At 36.0% G+C, this 16,696-nt stretch overlaps 1 protein-coding gene across 3 annotated transcripts in view; it reads right to left on the bottom strand.

Moving 5' to 3' along the window:
• Nucleotides 1-16,696, bottom strand: part of WDR35 (WD repeat domain 35) — a 53,037-nt gene that overhangs the window by 3,206 nt on the left and 33,135 nt on the right. For all 3 annotated transcript variants that reach the window (XM_070451353.1, XM_020898296.2, XM_070451359.1), the window contains 10 exons: nucleotides 15,668-15,777; nucleotides 14,968-15,178; nucleotides 11,226-11,306; nucleotides 7,683-7,819; nucleotides 7,064-7,267; nucleotides 6,058-6,204; nucleotides 5,327-5,459; nucleotides 3,586-3,696; nucleotides 2,524-2,688; nucleotides 657-797 (listed from right to left, as the gene is read on the bottom strand). In XM_070451353.1, coding sequence (XP_070307454.1) covers nucleotides 657-797; nucleotides 2,524-2,688; nucleotides 3,586-3,696; nucleotides 5,327-5,459; nucleotides 6,058-6,204; nucleotides 7,064-7,267; nucleotides 7,683-7,819; nucleotides 11,226-11,306; nucleotides 14,968-15,178; nucleotides 15,668-15,777 — 1,440 coding nt within the window. The remainder of the gene's footprint in view (nucleotides 1-656; nucleotides 798-2,523; nucleotides 2,689-3,585; nucleotides 3,697-5,326; nucleotides 5,460-6,057; nucleotides 6,205-7,063; nucleotides 7,268-7,682; nucleotides 7,820-11,225; nucleotides 11,307-14,967; nucleotides 15,179-15,667; nucleotides 15,778-16,696) is intronic.

Here is a 16,696-nt window from a genome sequence, read left to right as displayed (position 1 = left end):
AACTAAGTCCACAAATCCTAACTACTGAGCCTGTGCACTGCACCACAATGAAGACCCAGCACAGCCAAAATAAATAATAATAATAAATTAGCATATTTCATCATTACAGAACTGTCACCACAGACTTCTCTATTATAATTCATACTTTTTTAAACTGACATGATCAAATTTTTTCTTCAGTTTTACTGAGGTATAATCAACAAATCAAATTGTAAGAAATTTAAAGTGTAGATTGTGGTGATTTCATATACGGATATATTGTGAAAGGATTCTCCTCCCCAAGGAATAATCAAATTTTTAAATAGAATTGATTAAACTCTATGTTAATACAATGCTCACTTACAATTTAAAAAATACACATATTTCTATGGAAGCTTTTAAAACTCACTGATTAAAAAGGATTTACCAAAAAAGGAATTAATCAAAGATTACAGATTAGTAAAAAAAAAATCATTTTCAATATTTCCAAATTGAGATGTCTAAATGTGAGTACTAATTCCAAATCATTTATTCTTTTTCCTACTATCATTTAAGAAAATAAATGCAAACAAATAAGTACATTAAATGGTCTATCCATAAAGAGAAGTTTGATCATTTTGGTTTTTTTTCCCTTAAATGCTTCACATGACTTAACATTACTTAATGTTCCACCTTACCTCTGAGCTCTTTCCTTTAACTTTGCCTCGTTGGGCATTTTTCATTTGTTCATGGTACTGCTCTATAAGTAAAGCTGACAGCACATAGAGCTTCTTCACACGTAAAGGTTTAGTTCTTTTCTTTGCCTCTTCATCTGCAATCTTTAAATATTTAAAGAGTTGGGGGAAGATATTTCTTAATCTATGTTTGTACAAATGTTCTCATTTCTGAAATCTGATTCTCTAAAATGAGGAGGAAAGTCAGTAGGGTGAAATATAAGTACCATCTGTTTATGACAAATATTTTAAAACACATTTTCTTTTCCTTAGTACTGATAAGTAATTAGTTATTTCCTTAGTATTTAACCATTGGAATTAGAATGCAAAACAATTTTAGAAAATAACAGATGCTGATAAATAATTCAGAGTGAAGAAAGCTTTCATTGAAAGGCTAGTATTTTATATAACAGATTTTTAAAATAATTTTCAAGTACCTAGAGATAAGATGGCTTTACCATGGTACATCTCCAGAAATTTAAATGTTTAAATGATTCAAAGGAAATTTTTCCTTTGTCATTAAATCAAATGGTAGAAGAATAGAACAGAATGTAAAATTTGCTTACGTTAATTCCATACTAGTCATGTTCCCTCCAAATGCCTACTATGAAACGTGTAACATCTTTAAAACTTGCACATTTAAAAGGACTTGAAAATTTATTAACAGGATTAATTTCCAGTTACAGGAACTTGTACTTTATAGTAGTTGAAAATTCTCTAATTGTTAACTTCCGTATTAAGTAAATATACAGTTTTTTAGGAATCAGTAAGAGTACATCATGAGAAACGCTGGGCTGGAAGAAGCACAAATGGGAATCAAGATTGCTGGGAGAAATATCAATAACCTCAGATATGCAGATGACACCACCCTTATGGCAGAAAGTAAAGAGGAACTAAAAAGCCTCTTGATGAAAGTGAAAGAGGAGAGTGAAAAAGCTGGCTTAAAGCTCAATATTCAGAAAACTAAGATCATGGCAACTGGTCCCATCTCTTCATGGCAAATAGATGGGAAAACAGTGTCAGACTTTATTTTGGAGGGCTCCAAAATCACTGCAGATGGTGATTACAGCCATGAAATTAAAAGACACTTACTCCTTGGAAGGAAAGTTATGACCAACCTAGATAGCATATTAAAAAGCAGAGACATTACTTTGCCAACAAAGGTCCGTCTAGTCAAGGCTATGGTCTTTCCAGTGGTCATGTATGGATGTGAGAGTTGGACTGTGAAGAAAGCTGAGCACCAAAAAATTGATGCTTTTGAACTGTGGTGTTGGAGAAGACTCTTGAGAGTCCCTTGGACTGCAAGGAGATTCAACCAGTCCTGCCTAAAGGAGATCAGTCCTGGGTGTTCATTGGAAGGACTGATGCTGAAGCTGAAACTCCAGTACTTTGGCCACCTGATGAGAAGAGTTGACTCATTGAAAAAGACTCTGATGCTGGGAGGGATTGGGGGCAGGAGGAGAAGGGGACGACAGAGGATGAGATGGCTGGATGGCATCACCAACTCGATGGACATGAGTCTGAGTAAACTCCAGGAGTTGGTGATGGACAGCGAGGCCTGGTGTGCTGCAATTCATGGGGTCGCAAAGAGTCGGACACGACTGAGAAACTGAACTGAACTGACTGAAGGTGCTAAAATTAATTAACAGCCTTTTTAGTAAACGGTAATACTACTAAGATAACACATAGTTATACTATGATAGTAACAAAATGAGAGGGATTTTGCTGTAACAAATATTTGTTTCCAAAGAATGGAAAATGTATTCTTTAGTATATAAGAAAACATTGGTAACTAAAACAAATAAAATACTCACCAAGATTATTACATTACCTTAAACATCAGCTTGGCAGCATCATAAAAGTAATTGGCTTTCCGATAGAGTTCTATGGCATCAAGAATTTTATTCTTTTCCAATAAATGAGATGCATACTTTGCTAACAGGGAACCAATTTCTTTCATATTATGACTTTTAGCCAATTCAACAGCTTTGTTCCACTTGGGAAAAATATATACAACATACAATTACCCAAGCATTTACAGTCAGATACGTCTAAAAATACATACAATAAAGCTTTAAGTTTATAATAATAAATAACACTATATCAAAATTAAAAACTGGTATATAAATTTTTTTAAATCAGAGGAATTATAAATTTTAGAAGTCAAACATGTCAAAATAACCAAATGATCTAAGACTGATGTGTTTAAGGAGAACATCTGAAAAAGAAAGCATCAAAGTTTATAGTCATATTAATCTTATAATTCTAATTTTGCATGAACTATGAGGGAGAAAAAGATACAATAAAAATAATAAAATAATAAAAATAATGGAATTTCAGTTAGGAAAAATCCTATCAGATTTAACATTTATTTTTATAAAGCAAATGGAACTTTATAAAATACTTCAAAAAATTCTTAAAAGAATACATGGATAGTGAACAATTTCAACAATTCTGCATTTTCATTTTAGTTAATTCCAGCTCTTGAAAATATCAAATATATATTTTCTATAAGGAAAAGAAAATAGATTTGCCAAAATAAATATTGATAAAGTAACTCAATTCCTTCCTCGTGCAATGACCATTAACTGGTCCTTCTTTGGAAACAAAACACAACCCTAATAAAATGCAAAAAATTATGAAATGACTTCCAGACAAAAACTTGCCAGACTAAAAGCACAGGGTTTTTTCAGGTTCTCATACTGAGTTAGTTATGAAGGGGTCACCCTTAATGGTAGCACTTCAAGAGGTAAGTGCAAATTCTGACATTTTCTCAGTCCTCAACCAAGTAAACAAATATCTGGCTCCTTTCACAAAATCTGTCTCAAGATTTCCAACCCTTGTCCTGGCAACAGTCTTTATAGCATCACTCTGGTGACTTTCAGCTCCTTACTTGGTTGAGATGTACACAGGTATCCACTGCTGCCTTCGGCTGATTACATTTCAAAAATGCAGTCACTGCTTGTTCACACATTCCAACTCTCACAAACATCTGTGCTATTTCCTGTGGACAAAACATTACCATCGGATTTCACAGAACAAGGAAATCACTTACATTTTAACTTATAAAACTCCATAGGAATATTATAATTACTGGTAGCAACAGTAACTTTTCTTTTAAATGGACATAGGGGCAGAGGCTACAAACCAAAAAGGATAACTAAGGCATCTGCTCAGAAAGATCCCCTGGAGAAGGAAATGACAACCCACTCCGGTATTCTTGCCTGGGAAATCCCATGGACAGAGGAGCCTGGAGGGCTGCAGTCCATGGGGTCGCAAAGAGTAGAACACAACTTAGTGACTGTACAGCAAACAGCACAGAATATTCGTTTTAACCGGACATAGAGGCAGAGGCTACAAACTAGAAAGGATGCTAAGGCATCACTTTTTATAAAATCTGTGCTTCACTGGCTCACCGCCCAGATCTGATTTTCAACCAGGTTCTGAAGATACTGAACTCTTGTCTTCTTTCACTTCAGTAGCGACTTTACAGAAATGCCAGGCCCCAAAACAAACCCCAAGCTAGTGGGTAAAAACTACCTTTAAAGGATTGACGTGATACTCAGTGTTAATCATTAACTAGAGGCTTAAGGAAATCTCACACTCACAGGGCTCTCAAATACCTCTATTAAGCAATGTCCCAGACAAGTTGGCTATTCATCAGTTCAGGAAACTAGGCCAAAAATGGAAGAGGGGAACCACAACAAAAAATCCCATTGGGCTGTACTAGCCAATTTTCATACTATCTGTTTTGTTTTGTTTTTTCCTTTTTTAATATCTAAATGGTTTTTCTCTCCCCATTAATTATGCCAGAGAAGGCAATGGCAACCCACTCCAGTACTCTTGCCTGGAAAATCCCATGGATGGAGGAGCCTGGTGGGCTGCAGTCCATGGGGTCAAGAAGAGTCAGACATGATTGAGCAACTTCACTTTCACTTTTCACTTTCATGCACTGGAGAAGGAAATGGCATCCCACTCCAATGTTCTTTCCTAGAGAATCCCAGGGACGACGGAGCCTGGTAGGCTGCCGTCTATGGGGTTGCACAGAATCAGACACGACTGACGCAACTTAGCAGCAGCAGTGGCAGCATTAATTATGCAACAATTAATTTAAGAGCCCAAAGAAGAAAATTTAGAACAAAGTTACAGAGAACTCTGCCTTTAGTTTCACTCTTTTTTTAAACGTTAAATCCTTTGTTGTTAATATAGCCTACTAAAGTCGAGCTATCTTTTTAAACTTTCCTTATAGCAAATTTCAAACATACACACACATGCACTACTCCCCACACCCACCTCAAATCACTCTGAAGACAATCTCTGACAACCTATTAATTCATCTGTAAACATTTCATGTGTTCAGCTAATTTTTAAAGCAATGTTATAAAACTGACAAGCCCCACACAAGACTGTAATCATGTTAAAATAGTAGGAATATGATTGATTTTTTCCTTCTCCATTTTGAAGCATTCTGTAATACTGAAAATTGTTTTAATATCTATAGCATCATTCCACGTCTTAGAAACTGTGAAGTTATAATTAATTTTCCATATTGCAAAGTACATTTCTTCACTATAATAGAAAAGCTTTATAAAGTAACCTAACAACTCCCAAAACTGAAATGTATAATATCCTACTGGAAGCAACATGTGGTTTTCTGGAAGTGAATTGGCAAGATTCTCCAATCCCACATAATCTTCTAACATATAATAACATTCAGCTAAGCGTTCCTGGTTCCGGCCTTGTACATAATATTGTATAGCATTCAACCTACAGAAAGAAAAGAAAATCTAATGTGAATCTCCTGATAAATAAGCACTTTCACCAAAAAAGTTCTTTCATTAGAATGGCAGCACTAGTATAATATTACTCTAATCATCATCTTTAGTTATAAAATATCTTTGAAGCATATAAATTGAAAAACCAAAAAAAGACTGCATAGCATATTTTAGTTACAATATTCTTTGAATATTCTTAAGAAATACTGCTTTACTCTGATACACAGTTGTATTTCCAAACACTGACATAAATAAGTAAGCATACTGATTAAAACAACAGCTTCAGAATAAACACCAATGATTTCTGAAAATCAGCTATTATAATAAAACAAGCAAACAAACAGCAGAAAGCCACCTGGTGCTAAAGAATGCGTCTTCTGAACTTTGAAACTCCAAAGTCTTACAATGCTCACCTGACAACCGGAAGGCTCCCTTGCTCCTCCCTGGTAACTAGGGCTATGTGAGTTCTGGGATCTGGAAGGACGGTCTTCATTTCCCTGGCATTATTTCATAAGGAAGTACTCTACACAAGCAGCTACAATTTCAAGTGTGGAATGAATGGATGGGGAGCGTCCAGATGGGTGACCTACCTCTTTTGTCGATCAGCAAAGTAGTCTCCGATGGCATTGTGGGCTTGCTCAAGGAGACTGTCATCTGCATCACCTGATCCAGTTTTCAGAAGCTGGAGTACTCTAAACCAATCTCCCAACTTCAGCCGGAGGCCAATAGCCAGATCTCTACAGAAAAAAAAAAAAGATATTCATTCATTCAACAAGCATTTAGCAAGTGCCTGCTATGTGCTAGGTTCAGTTCTCAGATACTGAGAATACACAGCAATGAAGAGACAGATAAGGTAACTCTCTAAACATTTTAGAAATTTAGCCTGACCAAGGAAGAGGCAATGGGGAGAACCTGCAACAGGAAAAAAGAAACACTTTTCTGCCTCTTATTCTCGTAGGCTTTCAATTTACTTGGCAAAATAATCCCTTAAATAATAATCATTTCTTTTCATCAGTTTCTTAGACATGATCAGGCTTATTTCATGTTTACATGTTTGGTTTTATATTTATTTTCAAAGCTTGAGTTGTAATAGCAATCTCCTGATAGTACAAATAATAAAAACTAGATATAAATGTTCACAGCTGAAATGAAGTTCATGCAGTCATTTATATAAAGAAAACTGAAATGTAAAGAATAAAACTCAACCCCTAAATACCTTGGAATTTCATTTCATGCTCCTTGACAACAGAAAATTAAATAATGAGCTAAACCAAAACAGAGAACCTAAATAATGAGTGGTACAATAAATGATAAAGCCCCTAGTCTCTGTAGTTACATGGGTTTTTTCCCTACCAAATGAAAAAAATCTCCCATGGCCAGTCATTAACATTACGTCAAGACAGAGAAGAAAGTTGCCCCTGAATTACAAAGCATAAATTAAGGTCATGTTGAATGTCTGGGTTGGAATCCAAACTGAAGTTATTTTTTTTTGAAAGAAATGGTGTGATGTATTTAGTCTATTTTACAATCATTTGTTTAAAAAAAAAAAATGCAGATTCTGGGAGCAGTCCAGATGCCTGCACCTTCAGCACTTACCTTCTGTCCATATCCAGATACATCCTTTCCGCCTCCTCGAACCGGCCGAAGTAGGCAGCCACCTCTGCCTGCTTCATGGGCTCGCTCTGCAGGTTGCCCAGGCGCTTCACAAACTTAATGCCCTGGTAATCTTTGCAACGCACAAACGCTTGCTCTGCAGTGTGCAAATCCAGTTTCTGAAGAGCTGCTTCAGCTAGCAGGCGCCTATATTAAAAAGAGAAACAGTAAAAGCCTATGGTGAACTATAGATAAACCAGTCTTGAATCAGAATTACTATACCTATTGCTTCTAGTGAAACAGTGGGAAGTGATTATTTTAACAAATTTATAAACGTTTTCCTTTTTGTTTTGCTGCACTGGGCTGCACACAGTACTTCCCTGACCAAGAATCAAACCCATGGCCCTTGCAGTGGAAGTGTGGAGTCTTAACTACTGAACCACCAGGGAAGTCCTAATATTATGCTTATGTTGAATAGTTCCACCTCTAAATTTCTGTATTTTAAAAAGAAGAGCAAGAATGAAAGTCATTCCCACCAGGAGTCTAGTATCAGAGTAGTGGACAACGGCTGAGATTTTACACTTGATACTTCATGAGGTTTTATTTATTTATTTTTAAATACCAAAGTCGGGGGTGTGGATTATCCTCGATGAACTGAGAAGCATTCTCTATTCCAACCTTCTCGATCACTGCTCGACTATCTCGAAGGGACCTGATCTCAAAGTTAATGATGTAATCCTTGTTTGGATATTCTGGATTCTAAAAGTAAAGATGAAAAGAGAGAAATCTAAATAGTTGCCTTTAGAGTATGTATTTCTTTCTTACAGTCTAAAAAAAAAAAAAGGAAATGAACAACTGCATCATATTATGAGAAAAGCTGGGAAGAAAAGAAATTCCCATGTGTGGGTCTTTTGAATTTTCTGGAAAATACCCATAATCCAGCACTACAGTTACACACACACCAACTCTGAAGCTAGAGAGCCTGGAGCCAAATCATGCTTGTGCCTACTGCTAACTGGGTATCACTGGCAAGCCAGCTGATTTCTCCAGGCCTCAAATTCTTCATCTAAAAAAAATGGGATGGTAATCAAATTTACCTTCTAGCATTGTGAGGATTAAATGAGATAATACCATATCGAACACTGAGCACAATGCCTGGCTGTGTTATTCACCTTATTCAGTCTCAGAACCAACCTGACACTCACTTGTTTCAGACCTTTGAAGAAATACACTTGTTGACTGAACCACAGCACCCTTAACCCTCTTCTACTTGCTGAATTTCTTGTCCACCTCCCCAACTTCTCTACTGGAGGCCAGGAACTGCCTTTACTTGTTCCCAAACAGTATTTGCTGAATCCATGAACAGATGAACTTTAGGTAAATAATTTTATCCACCAAGAACCTTCCTGATCTAAATATCTATCAAGTACAGTTGTAACGACAAATAAACACCTCATACAAAGGTGTTGCTGCTACTGCTAAGTCACTTCAGTCATGTCTGACTCTGTGTGACCCCTTAGACGGCAGCCCACCAGGCTCCCCCGTCCCTGGGATTCTCCAGGCAAGAACACTGGAGTGGGTTGCCATTTCTTTCTCCAATGCATGAAAGTGAAAAGTGAAGTCGCTCAGTCGTGTCCGACTCTTAGTGACCCCATGGACTGCAGCCTACCAGGCTCCTCTGTCCATGGGATTTTCCAGGCAAGAGTACTGGAGTGGGGTGCCATTGCCTTCTCCAACAAAGGTGTTAATGCATGTTAATTCCTTACCTTTTTCTTCTGCACTCCTTCCTCCAAGAAATTTCTCATGTTATTTTTTTCCTATCTTATTGACATACAATTGGCCTATAACATTCTATTATTTTTAGGTGTACAACACTCATGTTATTTCTTAAAATTGTATGCTTGAAGGAATCCACAGTTCAGATGAATATTTCCTGGGTCAACAAGGCCTCAGAGGGAACTAAGATACGACAATATTCTTTTCTTTATGGCTTTGCATGTAGTAAGTCAGGCAGAGAACCTGGTTTCCCTCAGTTTAACAGCCCCTACCGGTAAACCAGGCAATAGTACTGCAGTGATTCTTCAGCCCAGTACAAGATACACACAGACTGTGCCCAGTGTGTCAAGAGTTTTACAGTACATCTAACCAGTTAAATATGTTTTTAAAATTCTTCATAAGTATCAATATAGTCATGTCAATATCATCATTTTTAAGCATTCCAGAATTCAAGGCAATCAGCAACTATGAGCCTGTCTTGAAAAAAGCTATAATGATGAAATCCAGCCAACTACAAGATTAATCAAAATTAAGAACTCATGCACAGAGAAAATATAGAAAAAGGCTGATGGTAGCTTTCATTTAAATAAATATAAGACTAAACAACTGGAAAAATAGGGTTAGAAAACAAAATGCAAACATTCTAAATCTTGACAAAGTAAAAATAACAATATACCTAATGAAAAAAGGAGAGAAAGAGGTAGAAAATGTAAGAACATCATCTTTTAGAGTGCACAATCAATAATACCAAACATTAAGATGTAGTTTAAAAGCAGTAGTTTTTTTAATTTCACTAGTTTCTTTAGTTTTTCATAGTTCTCCTTCTTAACCCAGAAAAACAGCAACATTTGTGGTGAAAAAAAAATTATCTGAAGTTCTATAATTCCTTCAGATTTACTGCCGAATTGTTAAAATTAAATTGAACACTAAAAAAGTAGATTATACAATGAGGCCACTTTTACAAAATTATTCCTGTTTATCTAATCCATCATATCAAATCTATCTTTCCATATATTGGTTACAGTTTGCCAGTGCAGGAGACCTAAGAGAAACAGGTTCAATTCCTGAATCAGGAAGATCCCCTGGAGGAGGGCATGGCAACCCACTCCAGTATTCTTGCCTAGAGAAACCCATGAACAGAGGAGCCTGGTAGGTTACAGTCCAAAGGGTCGCAAAGAGGCGGACACAGCTGAAGCAATTTAACATGCAATTGTTAAAATATCTAGATTGCAACAGAACTTTAGACCTTCCTTTTTGAAGTTTGATTGCTGAGAGCTTTTAAGCCTCACCCCCACCCCTTCCCCTTCTGCCTCACATCTGGACAAGGTGCTAAGAAAGCGTTAAGTGTTCCATCCTTTGGTGCCACAGGAGTTTCAAACCACACATAACTCTACCTACATATGGGAACCCTCACTCTAGCCCCACCCTCTAATTACCCAAAAACCCTAGCCTGTCTCCTTTCCTTGCTCTCAAATCAATTTTGAACCAGCTTAGGAAAGCTGTCCTTTCTCCCCAAAAAACCTCACTATGTAGGTAAGATCTTTTTACACCCTTTTGGTATGTCTGTGGTGTTAATACTCTTGACATGCAAACAAAATTTGGGGTGGGGGCCATTCCTGCTCCTTTTGTGTGGTCATCAAATACAGAAAAGACTGGATCACAATAAAAGAGTTGCAATTTACATGATCAAACTTTAGTTTGATATTTATTTTAATATGAAAACATGTTATAAAATGGAACATTTCTGGAAATTTAAAATCTACTCTCCCAATTCCAAAAAACATACATAGTACATAGGAAAATAAACACTTTGGGAAAATGAAAGTAAACTTGCAATATATTCTCAGAGTAAAAAATTCTCAAAGAATGTTCGATGAAGGTCAAAGTAGAAGTTCAAAAATTATCTGGAATTTAGAAACAGATCACTTTATAAAACCTGAAAATAAAAATGGAAGGAAGGTGGACCTCCAAACAAGAAGTTACTCAAATATTCTAGAACAAGAAAAAGACTAAAGAAAATTATCAAATATTTCTTCAGCATTCTCTGTTATGCAAACATAAAATAATGACAACTAACAACCCTTTTTGAGCTCTTGGTCCTAGCACTCCACTAACTTGCTTTCTACTCATTATCTTACAAAGTAACAATCCTGTAAGAAAGGTGCTATTACTACCCACATTTTATAGAGATAAAAACAAGCTCATAAACAGGAAAGGAAAATGAAACTTTAGAAGAGGAAGGATGCTGTCTAAAGGTTGTGCCAGTGACAAAGGAGAGCTGGAACTCTGTAACCCACACTCCTAACCAGTACCCCCATACTGCCCAGGACAAAAACGAATTCCAGTCAAGCCAACAACAGAAATGTAACTGTTTCTTAATAAGAATTACCTTTAATATCTCATCCAAGAGAACAGATTTAATTTCTAAATCCTCAAAGTTACATATATATCCAGAAGTCTGAATGGGTTCCTTTAAAGACAAAAACAAATGTTATGTTTAAAAGTACAAAATTTTCCTTCTTTGACTTATCATAATTTTAAATTTTATTATCAAAATTCTCAAAACAAAAAAGTAGAATGTCATTAACACTCACATACCTATCATCTAAATATTAACAGTTTGGAGATATACTTTAGTCAATTTTTTGGCTAAAGCATTTTAAAGTAAAGTAAATCTAGAGACATCATAACATTTCACTCCTATTTCAGTACGTATCTCTAAAACATAAGGATGTTCTCTTACATAGCCACATGATGATGATCACACCTCACATAATCAGTATTAATTCCCTAATGGGATCCAGCATCAGCTTCTGAATTAATCCAAAGATGGTTTATACAGTTTGATAATTCTCATTCATTCTATGTAACATTAGATTTAATTCTTAATGAAATCTGTATCTAAATGTATATATATATATATATATATATATATATATATTTATATATATGTATGTGTATATGTATAGATATATATATATCAAAGAAGTCTCATACCATGAAAAGTATGTCCTCTGTAACATTAGCCAGAGGGTTTTGTTGATAGATTCATTTTCTATATGAGATTTAATTTGCCAACATGGAAATACATGAGCCTGCTATATGTCTCTTTCTTGTCCTAGTGTTACACAGGCTTGTAGAAATAAAGTAGAGCAAATGCATATTATAGTGTAAAGCAGCTGTCCTAAACCCCTAGTGGAAAAAATAGGTATAAATATTATATAAAAAAGAAATAAACTCCCAATATAATTACTACCTCCAAGAACACTGCAAAAAGAATAGGATAATGTCTGATAATGAAAATAACTCAAGAAAGCAATTTTTCAAAATATGTATAAAGTCATAAAAAAATAGAAAGTAACCTAAAATCCAAATGCAATAATGTATCAGATTTATAATTCTGAAAGTTAGCGCTTCATATATAATAGAAACTTAAAAATTATAGTAATAGGAAGACACTAAAAAGATGAAAATAAGTAAATACTGAATGATGTTTAGTTTGCACTTAGTATGTCTAAGTTTAATACTGAGGCTCTTGGAGCCATATTATATATGTTCATTAGGTTTTAAAATATATATTTTCTTTAAAAAGTAGAAATTGATTAAAATTATATGAGAAAACTTTATAAAATCCCTACACTTCCTCAAAAAATCATATTACATAAAGGCAAACAGTATGCTTTTATGAACAGAAAGAATCAGAACAAAATTCAACTCACAAAAAAGTACACATGGTGAAATATTTCTTATAAATTATAGGAGCCTCTTAGAGGCTTTCTTTTGGTACTGCATGTAAACCAAGTATACCTGTATAAAAAGGTTCATCACTAGAAAATTTTTTATTTCTAGCTAGATAATTCAACAAAGCAAGACAGACAAAAGATAAAGTCATAAAAGATGACCTGTGGATAAAAAATAATACCAAAAACAAAGAGGAAATGAGAAGCAAAGGTAAGGTGAGTGATCAGACAGAATCAAGATGGCATAGGAAGACCCTCTGTCCCTTTAGGACAGAATACGATGTCTTAAAGGAGTCAAGTAAGTCCAGTTTTGAAGAGTTATGTCCTCATGTACTAGAGGCATGGCAAGCAGGGTAACTGACCAAACAGGGACCACAGCCAGACAGTGTTCTCATCTGAATGAAAACAACAGCTTAGCACGGTTTATAAAGAAATTCAGTCAGTGGTTAAGTTTTTAAGAAATTCACCTACCTCTAAATCTAACAGAAAACTGAAGTACTTGCCAAGCCAGACAACAAACTCCAAAAATAAATAAATAAAAGGTTGTTCTTTTGAAACTACTTAAGAAACACTTTCCACTAAGCAAAGATTTGCCCTGGTCCTGGACTCACCATGTGTGCTGCACACACATTATAAACAGCCAGGCATAATCCTCTCACTTCTCCAGGCACATGATTTCAAAATCAGTGTGAGTAGAGCCAACAACGGATAATGGACCCTAACATTCAAAAAGTATTTCACTTCCATCCTCAAGTTTATCCCATGATTACCTGCCAAATTTTCACACTTGTTTCTTTGGAAAGGTCAAGTTTTCTTTAAACCTTTGAAAGACAGCTGTGCTTATACAGGTTAAAGGCAACACCCTGAATGCCCTTCCTTTGAGCCACTGGTGGTGGTAGCTGCTCAGCTGTGTCCGACTCTTCGTGAGCCTGCCTGGCTCCTCTGTCCTTGGAATTCTCCAGGCAAGAATACTGGAGTGGGTTGCCATTCCCTTCTCCAGGGGATCTTCTGCACCCAAGGACTGAACCTGGGTCTCCTGCACTGCAGGCAATTCTTTACCGTCTGAGCCCCCAGGGAAGCCCTTTGAGCCGTTACTCAGGGTCTAAAAATACAAAGATCCACAAGACACCTGGCTTCCCTGGGGGCTCAGATGGTAAAGCGTCTGCCTGCAATGTGGGAGACTCGGGTTCAAACCCTGGGTGGCAAAGATCCCCTGGAGAAGGAAACGGCAACCCACTCCAGTACTCTTGCCTGGAAAATTCCATGGACAGAGGAGGCTGGTAGGCTACAGTCCATGGGGTTGCAAAAAGTCGGTCATGACCGAATGACTTCATAAGACACCTAAAAGTTTTAACAAAGCCTTTGAGAGCAATTTACATCAGGTCACTGGCCAACCCAAAGATCCTTAGTATATAATTTAGGATATTAAAACTGAAAATAGTTTAAGATATTAAAAGGGCAAATAGTTTACCACTAAATAAATTATTACAGAAGAACTTCAGTAGCTCAGGGGCCCCAGCATGTAATTTTTTCCCAAGAAGGAAACTACAGGTCCAAACAAACATCAGTTACTGCCATAAAGCACGTTATCAAGTCACATCTTATTATTTCCTCTAGTGGAGTACAATAGGAGTATTGAAAATTCCAAATTGAAAATCGACAGGTAATTCAAAAATTGTTTAAAAGATTTATCTTCTTAATTATGTTTTGATTAGGCTACCACTCAAATTTTGAATTCCCAAACACAATAGCTAAGAGTTACAGAGCAGACTGACAAGAAAGTTCAACACCTAAAAATCAGTTGATGTGAGTCACAAGTAGAAAATAGAAAATATAACTTTAAAAATCAGTGAGAAAGGAGCATTGTGACACACCAGAGAGAGTAGATTATTAGTCATAGTCCACAAGATTATCAGGATGAGAAAGAACATGGATTACTGGCTGATAAAGTTCATGTAAATATAAATGAGACAAAGGTAAGCACAGAACAGGCAAAATAAAATGAAAGGACAAGGGAATTTCAAAACCACTTTTTGGTTAGGTTGCCTTAAGCAACTTTGGTAAATGAGACTACAGATTCTCTTTTTTTTTAAAACTTTGACAAGGGAAGAAATAAAGACTCTACAGTTAGTGACTATGGTTCCATCTTTTAAACAGAACAGATAAATGCTTAGAAAGTACCTTTCAGTGAAAGTAGAGAATATTTAAAAGATAAATATTAACCCCACTTAAGACCAAATATTTTTGAGTTCCACAGAAATGTTCCTATTTATTTTCAAAATTCATGCAGCCAACACCAACAAATTTCTTGAAGAAACAAAGGAGAAATGGCCAGGTTTTGGTTTTTGGCTCATTATTTATGTACCATTAATGTTCATTTCTGGGTTTTACCTCAGGATCCAAGTTTCTGAAAACATACATTCTTGTCTTCTCCATGACTGCAAACAAATCAGGATTATCTTTGGCCCATTTCATATCCCAGACATCTCTTCGCTCCAATTTTAACAACTCGCCAATGACTTGCTGTCCTGTGCTGTCTGTCACTCGAGCATCCAAGTCAAAGAAGGTTAGAACTCCTAAGATGTCGATGACAGCAAGGCGGCTACAGGTAATGAAATTGGAGGAGGGGAAGAAACAGTACTCTAGCATTCATGAATATAATTACCACCATTCTTCAAAATAAGTTCATCAGGACCCAGGAAGAAGGTAGAAATGGCTTTAAATAACTAACTTTAAGCAAACATTTATAAATTTGATAGAAGACATGGGGTGCTTTCCATTTTGCTTCCGTGAGAGAAAAAAGTATCCAAGGGACTAAAGCAACTGGTATGCAAATAACCTAAAATACTACAGTAGAATTTCTATATTTTGCCCAATTAAAGAAAAACATCTTTGCCCAATTAGAGAAAAACATCTATGTGTGTGTGTGTGTGTGTATTCCTAATAAATATAATATTTAAATACAAATATAGTATAGTAAAACCACACTGAACTATACAAGTTGAAAACAAACACACATCTTTGCATTTGTTACATAAATACAACAATCCCAGTGGATGACAGTCTACCTATGGAAAGTTTTCAGACTTACCTAGAGTTGCAATTCAAGGATAATTGGTAGGCTTGACAATTAAGGGAGTATTTTTGAATCAAACCAACGTTAGGAAGACTGTATCTCTGAAAGGTGCCAGATTCACGACTCTACAGAAAATATTTTTGATTACTAAAGCCTATTTACCATAATAACATTAAATTACAACTACAGGTCACTCTATATGTTCATACATTTGCTTCAAATCCAAAGTGGTAGTGTCACAGTGAATTCTCAATTCTGATACTCATAATGTTCTGAGTACATATTTGCCTCCTAACTTAATTTAAAACCTTTTTAAAGTGGCTGAAGATGATCTAATTTTTTTCATGCAATATCCAAGAAAAAAAAGTCAGAAACCTTTCTAGAAAACTAGAAACCTAATTCATTTTAATACACAAAGTCTTATATCACATGGAAGACATATCTAGGGTTATTTATAATTGTCTAGGTTAATATTCAGGGTACAATGAAAGCTAACATATACAGCACCTACTGAACTAAATTTCATATACATGAAAAATAAACATAAGACCACCATAGGAATACAGTTGTCACTGAAAGTCTGTGTTGTCATCCTGTAGCCATCTATATGATACCAGTTTGTGGCAAAGGGCGATGATCAGAAAGCAGTGGTACAGTGAGTACTATTTCAGTGTGTTTAAACACAGAACGGAAGGTAAGTTTCCATGCAACTCTGTGCAAGCCTCAAGGCTGACAAATCAACAGAGCAACAGACAGTGAAATCCTGCTGTGCCTGGGGCCATGGCAATGGGAAAAAACAGGAGGCCACCCTCAGCCCACTATTCCCGCTCCCTTTCTTCCAGGGGCAGGTCTCTCCTCTGAGCATGCTTCTGCAGAGGGCCTGTCAGGAAGACTGGGGAGGGCAAGGGACTGGTAACGAGGGCGGATATTTTTTTAATGTACAAAAGACAGGTACAGGCTTTAAAAGATTTAATATACTGAAGTATGCAGCCAGATTTTGTTTTTGAAAAAGTAGGTCCTATGACTTTGAGTTTGAAAACGTCA

The sequence above is a fragment of the Odocoileus virginianus genome, chromosome 2, assembly GCF_023699985.2.
Source record: "Odocoileus virginianus isolate 20LAN1187 ecotype Illinois chromosome 2, Ovbor_1.2, whole genome shotgun sequence".
NCBI lineage: Eukaryota > Metazoa > Chordata > Mammalia > Artiodactyla > Cervidae > Odocoileus > Odocoileus virginianus.
This window is presented reverse-complemented; position numbering and strand designations above follow the sequence as displayed.